Below are 12,006 nucleotides of genomic sequence, written 5' to 3'. Positions count from 1 at the left end.
CTAAATACTTATTTTTATATCACATATTTTTTTACTAAAAGACCAAGGCTTAAGATTCTCGAGCTTATGCATCGCATATGGACGCCATTTTATTTTATTTTTCATGGACCAAAGTCAGTAAAAGAGGCTAACACAACAGGGTTAAAATTTCTGACCAAAACGCTACCGCCATCTGGTGAGACCTATTTATATTTATCTGGAAATATTCAATATTTTTTGAAAATAAATTATAAATTTTACATTTAATAGAAATTATATAGCAAAGGTACTCAATGAAACTATAATTGGAGTTACTTTAAAAGTTTTACCACTATACAACAACCACTTTTACCTGTAACCGCGTTGAAAAAATTACTATAGTAAAAAAACCAAACGGCATCCCACCACCCAAATCGCCCGCTTCGCAGGCTCGTCGCCTGGTTATAATATTGAATCAGCAGCTGTTTTGATTTATAAGTATCAACATGAAAAAAGTTATCATCTGTGTATGTTATAATTTTATAAACAATGAAATTTGTATCTCAATGTACATATTTTAATTTCAATTTACTACATTTAATATAACAGTACATCAGCTGTTTGGTGTTATTTGGAGACAAAATAAATAACTTATAACAAATTACAACTTTTTTTGGTAAAATTGAAACCCTCTTTATTATTATTTACATTAAAATCTAGTACAATGGTCCTGAAATTATATTTTATTCCTCAGTTCCGATAATTTCTAATTATCTACGAAACGTAAAGCAACGAAACTTTATATTCGGGTATTTTAAACGTAATTTCTTCGTTTAAAAGTAATATTAAGGCGGTACAAATAATTTGCAACTTACTCTTTAATAATAAAAAAGCCAAAAAAATCATACAAGTTTAACTTAAAAATCAAAAGTGTAATAAAAAACACCAGAAAGAGTATAAATATCCCAAATGTAACGCTCATAGTATCAGATGTTATCGGAGCTTCCTCTCTTCAAATAAATTTCCCCAATAAAGGAAAGATGTACAAGACCGTCAGCTCAATTCTCTTCATGGCAATCATTTCTGCGGTAAGTTGACTAACAGGAGTTAAATGTTAGTTTCTATCCAATTTATTAAAGTGAATGTGTTATTCAGGTTCTGGGCCAGAAATCGATCGACGTTGAGACCGCTCATGGAGTCGAAATAGCAGCCCCGTTGCCCTTGGACATGGCCCCGCCCTTGAACACTGTTCACGAAGAGGCAATGGAATTGCCAGCTGCCGTCTTCGACATTCCTCAACCGTCCTTGTCTCTCGTCCAACCAACAATTGAGATGCCCAAAGGCGCACCGGAAGTCCACGATGTTCCTCATGCTAACATCGCCTTCTCTGGGAATGTCTTGAAGGAGAAGAAAGTGATCCTCAACATCCCTTCGCCGGTCATCGAGGCTCCGAAGCCCATCGTCCAGACCAAACCCGCCCTCTTCAGGGTGCCTCAGGCCATCTTCGTCATCCCCAGTCCCGTGGTTCAGCATAAGCCCATGGTCTACAAGGTGCCCCACACTCTCATCGTGCACCGACCAGAGGTGAACCTGCAACAGTACCACGTGGTCATCCCCCAAATGAAGGTCGTCAAGGGTTCCAAGTCTGCCTATACTCAACCCATCCCTGAAATCTATAGAGCTAAGACTTCTGGTCCCATCTTCTCGAAGATGGACTCTAAGATCCAAGCTGTCCAGGGTGTAGGAAAGATGATCGCGGACATGGAGGCGTCGAAGGCGGCTTCCTTCGGTGTGGCCAGAGACCTGGTCGAGAAGAAATTCCACGACAAAGTCGCCCGCGTCTCGAAAACTTTCCACGGAGCTATGTGAAAGTTCATGTAGCATCTTCTAGCCTTGTTACTAGTTTTTAAACACTGTATTTATTTCCATAAATATTTATGTCATGTGTAAATAGATTTTCACTCGAATTAAACTTGATTTCCTTTTATCTAATGGTCTACCTTACTTTCGCTAACCAAAGCGTCCTTAAAACCGTGGACCAAACTTACGTCCGAAAATAATTAGCCTGTTTCCTTTCGGTTACATTTTAGATTCATGGTTGGCCCATATAAAAAACCTCACTTCCATAGATTACAAAATCTCACTACATGTGAGCTTAGTATTTAAAAAAAGAGCTGAAAAAATTCATGTAAATTTAACTTAAGGATAAAACATTTAATTAAAAACCCCAGAAAGAGTATAAATATCCCAAATGTAACGCTTACAATGTCAGAAGTTATCGGAGCCCCCCTACCCCTCTTGAACTACAATTAACTAAGTAAAGCGAAGATGAACAAGGCCGTCATCTGAATTATCTTCATGACAATGGCTTCTGTGGTAAGTTTCCTAACAGTTTTGAGTTAAAAATAGTTCTATAAAATTTATTAAAGTAAATGTGTTGCTCAGGAACCGAAACGACAACCAACTAACAAGGAGACATCCCGAAGTGTAACCCACCGATTTTATTCAAACTCGGGGGATTGGTAGCCCTTCATGTATCATGAAAAATCCTAAAGGGAATTTATTCAATGGGCAACCGTTTTGCCATGGCAACGAAAAATGTCTTTGACAAAACAAAATATTAAATTTTCCCATTGAAAATAATAAAAGGCTGAGTTTGTGGATGGCCGTGTGAGGACGACCACCAATCCCCCAACGGGTGGTCGGAATACTTCCGCCACGGGTGTCCCCACCCCTGTCCCCACGTAACCCCCCGATGGCGTGGCCGTTACACATATCTCGCCCTGATTAATCAGATGGTGTCTTCGCCGGGCTCGCGGTCTTCTCAGACTCAATTCAGCCCTTTCTTCTTTGAATAAAAAAAAAGTGCCTTTTCTGTTCTTTGTCAAAGGTAAGGTGTTTGGCTTTTTGCTATTAATTTTTCTATTGGTGTTGGTGTTTGGATTGATTCTCTGAAGCCCGATCTATTGGATTATTAATATAAATTTTTCTATTTGTTATTCTGGCTCTGAAGCCTGATCGATTGGGTTTATTAAATATTTTTCTATTGAATTTTTTGTTTGTGAAGCCTGATTGATTGTGTTATTATTAAATATTTTTCTATTGCATTTTTTGGCTGTGTAACCTGATCGATTGTGTTATTATTAAATTTTTTTCTATTGCATATTTAGGTTGTGGAGACTGATTGATTGGCTTATTATTATATATTTTTCTACTGCATATTTTGGTTCTGAAATCTGATTGATTGGCTTATTATTATTTATTTTTCTATTGCATATTTTGGTTTTCAAGTCTGATCGATTGGCTTATTATTTATTTTTCTATTGCATATTTTGGTTTTGAAGCCTGATCGATTGGGTTATAACTATATATTTTTCAATTCGTTATTTTGCCTCTGGAGCTTGATCGATTGGGTTATAACTAAATATTTCTCTATTCGTTATTTTGCCTCTGGAGCTTGATCGATTGGGTTTTTATTATATTTTTCTATTCGTTATTTTGTCTCTGAAGCTTGATCGATTGGGTTTTTATTATATTTTTCTATTCGATTGGGTTTTTATTATATATTTTTCTATTCGTTCTTTTGCCTTTGACGCCTGATAGATTGGGTTATTTTATATTTTTCTATTCGTTATTTTGCCTCTGAAGCCTAATCGATTAGGTTATTATTATATTTTTTTTATTTTGCATATTTTTGTTCTGAGCCCTGATCGTCTGGGTTATTATATATCTTTCTATTGGTGGTTTTGGCTCCGAAGTTTGGTCGATTACGTTTTTTGCATATTTTAATTTTTTGGTTGTATTAAGCTTTTGGGTGATATTGTTTTGTTGATAATGTTTTTGTGAAATAGTTTATCTTGGGTTTTTTCGGTATTGTTATTTGGTTGGCACTGAAAATTAATGTGTATGGCAACATTTCTTGGAAGGCACTTAAAATACAGTTGTATGGCTAAATATTTTTTTTTGCAGGTAAGTTATTATTTCTGCATTGTTTTATGCCGCAAGGTTTTTAATTGAAATTGGAAAATTATAAACCAAAAGGCGAACGGTCGTTATAATACCCTCTGTAGATATTTCTTTCATTAAAATTTGCTTCGTATTACATTTAACTGATAAACTTGTTCTGTAAATAGGGTTAAATTCAATTGTGCGTTGTTCTAGTTCGTCTTACTCACTGTTGTAACTACTTAATTTAGAATATTCTGAATAAATTAAACTCGGTTGTTTCGTCTCAATTATTTAAATTATAATTAAATTGTATACCGTGCGGGATTGAACCGGGATTACGTTTTTAGTAAATAACTCTGAATTGCGGAGATATATCTTTAAGGGTTATCTCGAGAGATTAATATCACTAGGGACAATTCTTCCGAGGAGAGGTATATTTTGGCTTGCCAACTTGTATTTCTTTGTTTTGAAAATGTAGATCCTACTGTTGTTTGCTAGTCTTGACGTATTATCTAAATCAAGACCTTCTTATATAACTCTCCTTTTCGAATTATTTATCACGTAAAGGCGCTGGAAAAAGGAACATTTTTATTTATGGACGTACTATTTATGGACGTACTATTTTTGACTTACTTTATTTGGTGTAATCTAATTTGGACGACTGCGGGTCACAACTCGTCAAAAGGATGTAAAATAGAAATCGATAAGTTAAATTAGATTCTACCTCCCACCCGAAATGCATATACTACAATCTTCTGCTAGTATCTATAATTTTTAAATTTTATGTCATCGTGAAAATTCTACACAATGTGACTATCGAAATGCACTAACAGGTGGCGTATAGAAAACTATATTACATGTACTCAGTGTTGGGCATTTTCGTCAAAGAGCCGCTCACAAGCCCGTATTTTTGAGTGGTAAAATTTTTACTACTCTCTTTCCGCTCTTTTTTTGAGCGGTATAATTTTCGCTCCTCTCTTTTTTGAGCAATAAAATTTTCGCTCCTCTCTTTCCGCTCTTTTTTGAGCGGTATAATTTTCGCTCCTCTCTTTGCGCTCTCTTTTTGAGCGATAAAATTTTCGCTCCTCTCTTTCCGCTCTTTTTTTAGCGGTATAATTTTCGCTCCCATCTTTGCGCTATTTTTTGAGCGGTATAATTTTCGCTCTTCTCTTTCCACTCTTTTTTGAGCGGTAAAATCAGCGCTCCTCTCTTTGCGCTCTTTTTTGAGCGGTAAAATTTTCGTTTTTCTTTTTACGCTCTTTTTTGAGCGGTAAAATTTTCGCTCCTCTCTTTCCGCTCTTTTTTTGAGCGGTAAAATTGCCGTCCTCTCATTTTTGTTTTGCACTCTTTTAAAAAAAATTACCGCTCATTTTCGCTCATAATAACAAATCCGCCCACAATAAGAGGAGCCGTGCCCAACACTGCTATGATGTACTTCACAAAGTTACGAAAGACTTCGTGAAATTTATTCTAACGAAACTTAGAATCTCTGGAGTTCAATTAAGTAATACGTGTATATAGAGGCTTAAATAAGAAGCAGACCTTTGAATGTAACTCTTTAGTATCAAGTCCTTTACCTTACTTTTCGACATAGCAATGCACCAATCGATTAATCTTTCTCTGATTTTCCTCAATACCTAAAATATACTTCTGTAAAATCTTCCTTGAAAAACATCATGTTTAAAACCGTTTGATTCAATCGTTTTAAACACATAGAGTTTTATTCAAAATTTGGTTTAAAACATGTTAAAACCCTTGTTTAAAATTGACGCCACGACTATTTTTATTTCAGTTCTAAAAACACCCAAGGCTGTGTTGAAATTTTTTATTCGTTACTCGTAAACATAAAAAATGCAGTTGAAAGCTACCAAAAACCTATTAATAAAATTCTGATAATAATAAAAAACCTCGTTTAAGGTTCTTTTCCTTAATTTAAGGCTGAGCGAATAACCGACTTCACCGAATAATTCCGTCGAATATCCAGACGAATGACCGTCTAGATATTCGAATAACATTTCTATTATTCGGTAAATATTCGGTCTCCCAATCGGGTGAAGCTAAAACCCGTTTTGGGGGAAGAAATTTCTATGGTAGAGCTCTCACCTGGCGGTTGACGGCTAGGACGGCGGCGTATGGTAACATTCAAATAAACGAATCTATAATATACTATAATATACGTACGTCATTGGTTAGTTCGCTCTCAGCAGATACTTTTTAGTTTTTTATTTACGTCATAGATAATTCAGTTCTACAATTAAGATTTTAAAATTATAAATATTTCGACTATTAGACTTGTTATTTGACCAAAATTAAACCTATATTCGACGAATATTCGAGAAGGTATTATTTGCATAAGGCCTAGCTATTCGACATTTGGTTAAAAATCTACTATTCGCCTTGGTATTTGATTAGACAATTTTGGGCTATTCGATATTCTTCTCGTTAGGCTAAAAGTACTATTCACCCAGCCATAAAAAAATTAGTAACTTTGTTTGACCGCTAAGACCAATATTTTACAAAAAATAAAAAATAATAGAATTTTTGGTTATAACGGTTTTTGGTCCAGAGTTTCAATAACACAGATAAATAAAATAGGTCAAAGAGTCCCATTACTAAAAGAAACCATCACCAGATAATTAGCATAACATTTCTATAGTGAGAAAGATAATATAGAACTAGATTCGAATTCTGACAGCTTTCTGGTTTATGGTTTAATAACGACGAGTTTACCTACTTCCGGCACGTGACCTCTGAAAAATTGGCCTCCATCGGTCGCTGTATTGTCCTAGTACGGCCATCTTTGGTGACACGCGGTTGCGCGAATAGCGCATCATCAAAATTGGCCATGGTCTTATTTTTAAATGGTTACTATGGTAACTATGGAGCTAATGTTTTCGGAGTTCCGGCAGGAAGTGGGTCAGCTCGAGGCAGTTATTTCGAATCTAGGGTACGAGGGCCATATTATCTTTGAAAGTGCCAAACTAAAACTTTAAACTGACTCTCAAAGTTGCAGAAAGAAGTGATTTTGGACATTTTCGACCGTTGCTTTGAAGCGGCTAAACCGATTTCGAAAATTCTTAAGGATTAATTTTCAGAATATTAAGACGGATTTATTTCGCGAGTTCGATTCTCGCCGTGGCCTACCACCTTTATTACTTTATTTTGTATATGTTTTTCATATTATAATAAGAATTACTCCGGTTCCGGGGCCGCATGGCTTAATGGTTACGGTGCCTGTCTTGTAAACAGGAGATCACGAGTCCGATTCTCACCGTAGCTTACCACCTTTCTTACTGTCTCTTTAATTTCTTTTTCATATTCTAAACAACCACACTAAGTACCTTACGGGTGTCTCGAATGAAACAACACATATAAGGACGTTAACTTTGATTTTCCAATCATTTGTATTTTTTTTAAATCACGTTGTGAGGACCTAAATCTAAATCAAACTCCCGATATTCCCGTCAAATCTTGAAATCCAAGTCAAAATCTCAAAATCCCGAAATCACCCTCAAAATCTTGAAATCACTCTCAAAATCCCGAAATCACTCTCAAAATCCCGAAATCTCTCTTTAAATCCTCAAATCTGACTTAAAATCTGGAAATCTACGTCACAATCTAGAAATTACCGTCGAAATCTCATAATTCAAAATAGTATTTCTGAAACTATTGTTCAAGTTCCAAAATCCCTTAAAATTTTGAAATTAGTTTCAAAATCTCAAAATCTGTGTCGAAATCCAGAAATCTGTAATGAAATCGCGAAATCCGGAAATCAGCGTCACAATCTAGAAATAACGTCAAAATCTGGGAAATCAAAATAAGACTTCTGAAATTATTATTAAAATTCCAAAATGTTGAAATGAATTTAATTTTTTTTAAATACTTTCCAAATCTCGTAGTCGGTTTGAGATTGCCCCTAGGTATTTTTGCTATGACGTGTTTTTTTCTTTAAATAGGAAAAACTTATACGGACCAAATGACAAACCTTATGGGGACCCATTAAAAGTTTATTTTACTTGATGTGACGTCATAATAATTCATATACCTTGTAGGGGAAAAAACTGTGACATTTATCATATTCATATGTTGCATACCTTGTGGGAACCATTAATAGTGTGTTTCATACCGGAAGTGACGTTTTTAGTTACCGTAGGCCTCGTTTGGTGCGCCACTTATCAGTCATGGTTAATCTAGATGTGTTACAATTTGTTTCTGTGTTTTTCTCTAAACACCCCAATCTAGTTTTAACGTTCAAATGACAACATTAGTTTTATATTGATAAATCTATTAAAATCAAACTAATTTAGAAATTTTTTAATGTAACATCTTGGAATTTGACTATTTTTTGTTTTGTACGTCGAAATTTTTTAAATTAATCGAGATATATTTTTATCTCATTTTATAACGTTTGCCATGTGGGGACCATGGTTTTTGTCCCCATAAGCGAGTTTGGTCCCAGTGCTGTAAGTTAAAATCCAGGACTTGTCCTCACATTGACTGTAAAACAGGCACACACTCACACACACACACATATACAGGGTGTCTTCATTTGATCGGCCCAGGTATATTTCTCAAACACTATACCTTCTAGAAATGTGCAATTTTCAGTATGTACTCTCTCGGTGGAGATCGTTGTTATTTGTGAATTTCAGAATAATCGTAAAATTTTTCACGGTTTCAGAATTTGTAGTTTTTGAACGCTAGGTGGTAGACGAAAAGTTTCAAAGAGTAAGTTGTAGAGCATACTCGCAAACCTTTAATGGAGTTGGTATGGTCAAAATCGTACATTGTGTCACTGAAATAATAGGTCATTAAAAATAACAAGTTGGTACTACCCAAATGTTTTTACGCCTCATGTTATTGTAATGATTGTCTGTGAAAAAAAAGAACATGTTTTGAGCCAAATCATTATTTTACTTTTACAAATCAAGTGTTAAAACAAGTGCAATTATTATAATAAGGAATTACAGAAAGTTTTTTACAAATACGGTTCAATAATGCCACCGTCCGCTGCTATACAAATCCGTATGAAGCATATTCTATAACGAACCACGGACCATATCTGGAGTAACGAGTTGGAACGCTGCAATGATTCTCTGGCGCGAGTCGTCTTCGCTAGTGACTGGCGTTTTGTATACTTCCTCCTTGACGAATCCCCACAGGTAAAAGTCCAGCGATGTCAAATCTGGGGACCTAGGAGGCCATCGCGCTGGACCATTCTTCCCAATCCAACGCTCAGGTAACTCGGTGTTGAGGTATTGCACCACATGTCGTTCCTGGTGAGGAGGTGCACCGTCATGCAAGAACCAAAGGCGTGGCAGGTCGACTAAAGGGACATCTTCAATGCTTCTGCTACTTCATTTCGTAGAAACGCGAAGTAGATCACCCCATTAAAGGGAATATAACCCGCAAAGCAATCTTTATGGAAGACCCCTACAATTTTTAAAATTTCCCGTACAGTGGCGCTAAACATTTCTAAAGCCAAAGGCAAGAGCGGCTAGAGCTGCAAATGTTGGTGTTCCACACCAAATACCTGAGGTTATATTCCCTTTAAGCCGATTCGGAAGAAAAATGGCCCAATGGCATATGGTTATTCGGGCGGTTAAATTTATGGTGGTTAAGGACACTCCAGACATAATATTTTTACAAGTCCAAATCGGAGCATGCCATTCTTATACATGCTCGAGGGTAAGCGACAAAGTAGGCGATGACTGTGTCTTCCATATTAGAGTTATGACGTCCAGGTCCGCGGAATCTGGGATTCACATTGCCGTCTCCTTTGGTTGACTGTCAGGATATAACATTCGAAACAACCGACTTGTTAAACGTGCGATTCGATGACCATCACCGTACTATAACTCAACCATCCTGGAGCGCTGCTCACGAGTATAACGGTTCATACTTTTTTACTGGATTACGTAGAGATAATGTTTTTCAAACAAAGCAGTGGCACTTTAAATACTGAACGGACCCACATTATAAACGAATCAGAACATGTTCATTTTTCACAGACAATCATTACAATAACATGAGGCGTAAAAACATTTGGGTAGTACCAGCTTGTTATTTTTCATGACCTATTATTTCAGTGACAAAATGTACGATTTTGACCATACCAACCCCATTAAAGGTTTTCGAGTATGCTCTACAACTTGCTCATTGAAACTTTTCGTTTACCACCTAGCGTTCAAAAACTACAAATTCTAAAACCGTGAAACCTTTAACGATTTTTCTGAAATTCACAAATAACAACGATCTCCACCGAGAGAGTACATACTAAAAATGGCACATTTCTAGAAGGCTATTGTTCTTGAGAAAAATGCCGGGGCTGATCAAATGAAGATTTCCTGTATATATATATATATATATATTATTTTAATAATAAATTATTATTATAATAATAAATTATTATTATAATAATAAATTATTATTATATTAATAAATTATTATTATAATAATGGATAACAACAACAATAACAGCAATACTACCACCACTGGCCGTAAGGGGTTCGCAGACGATAACAAACTATACAGACAAATTAATAACATTAACGACTGCCAGGCACTGAACAGCGACCTCGAAAAAGGAAATATTTGGAGCATTGACAACTGTATTCCCCTAAACAGCGCTAAAACCACTTTAATGTCATTTACTCCTAAACATAAAGCCGTTAATCACCCGTACAAACTAGCTAACGTACTAATAAAAAGTGAGACATCAGTAAAAGACTTGGGAATAATATTTGACAAAAAACTACACTTTCATACTCATGTTAATAACCCTAAATCTCATTGCACTTCTAAATTGTACGCGATATTAAAATTAGCTAAATCGATTAACTCTCCGAAATTGTTTATTCAACTTTATGTCTCACTAATCCGTTCTAAAATAGAGTATTGTTCACAAATCTGGGGGGGTTGCATTCATTATTTAAAAATACAAGCCGAAAGGTTAAGGGTACAACGAAATTTGCATACTTATACATTAAAAAAATTTGTAAATCGAGTGATACTAACTACGATAAAACCTTGTTAAAATGTAAACTTACAACGATATTTAACCGACTTAATTTGCAAGAAGCTGTTTTTATTTACAAGCTTATTAATAATCAAATTTGCTGTTCGGGTTTAATATCATGTCTTCACTTTAAAATACCCAAGAGTAATATACACGTAACAAGGAAATGTTTTAAATCAAAAATTTTAAATCTGTTAACCCTATCACTCGCATTCAAAATAACTTTAACAAATTGTATAATACCGATAACTACCCGTTGGACTTGTATAACCAGAATCTTAACTCCTTTAAAAATAATACAATGGCCCGCTTAAAAGAAATTGATAATATCTAACCAAATGGTTCATTTTTTTAAAACTTTTTTAAACTTTAAATACTTAAATGTAAGTAAATCAACCAGACAAACAAATAAGTAACACATTTGTGCCATTTTTTTTAATCCACATTGTATAAATACATAATAATATAACAATAACTTAACCTCTGTATAAATTTTAAAAGTGTTACTACTAACATGTTTTTATACAGAATAAAAAAGTTTGAATTGAATTGAATAATAAATTATTATTATAATAATAAAATATTATTATTATAATAAATTAATATTACTATAATAAAATATTATTATTATAATAAATTATTATTATTATAATAAATTATTATTATAAAATTACTCTAAAATCACAAATTTTCAAATTTTGACGTTCCTTTTAATTTACCGAGTAGTTGTAACATTATGAATAATTAAATTAAGCTTATGACTCAGGTATAAATTAGACAAAATTTAAAGATATTCCAGGGCTGTTAACTGGACAGAAAACACTTTATTGAGAGTAAGAGAATCGGGCGGTATACTGCGCGTACCATTTTTCTAAATATCATAACCACGGTTAAAATATTTTCATCAAATCAAAGTTCAGTGATATCAACGCATTGTGACAGTCAGATTATACACGTCTAAATATCCAGAGAATATGAATTTAATAACAATGTATTTAATATTTGGAAACTTGGAAACATATGTGCATATTTATGGAAATTTTTGTTCATAATGGCATTTGAATTATTAACGGTAAATAATT

At 34.5% G+C, this 12,006-nt stretch overlaps 1 protein-coding gene across 1 annotated transcript; it reads left to right on the top strand.

Annotated features, from left to right (window-relative positions):
• The first annotated feature begins 894 nt into the window (after positions 1-894).
• Positions 895-1,945, top strand: LOC149952605 (uncharacterized). Its single transcript, XM_090168644.1, has 2 exons — positions 895-1,046; positions 1,114-1,945. The coding sequence occupies exons 1-2, from the start codon at positions 999-1,001 to the stop codon at positions 1,825-1,827; spliced, it is 762 nt and encodes a 253-aa protein (XP_090024770.1). The 5' UTR covers positions 895-998; the 3' UTR covers positions 1,828-1,945.
• The last annotated feature ends 10,061 nt before the right edge of the window (positions 1,946-12,006 follow it).

Source organism: Leiobunum rupestre, chromosome 3 (assembly GCF_980474605.1).
Source record: "Leiobunum rupestre chromosome 3, qqLeiRupe1.1.hap1, whole genome shotgun sequence".
Classification (NCBI taxonomy): domain Eukaryota; kingdom Metazoa; phylum Arthropoda; class Arachnida; order Opiliones; family Sclerosomatidae; genus Leiobunum; species Leiobunum rupestre.
This window is presented reverse-complemented; position numbering and strand designations above follow the sequence as displayed.

Coding starts and splice junctions, on each gene's coding strand:
- LOC149952605 (XM_090168644.1), top strand. CDS start 999: ATGTACAAGACCGTCAGCTCAATTCTCTTCATGGCAATCATTTCTGCG. Junction 1,047..1,113: donor TCATGGCAATCATTTCTGCG/GTAAGTTGACTA, acceptor TGTGTTATTCAG/GTTCTGGGCCAGAAATCGAT.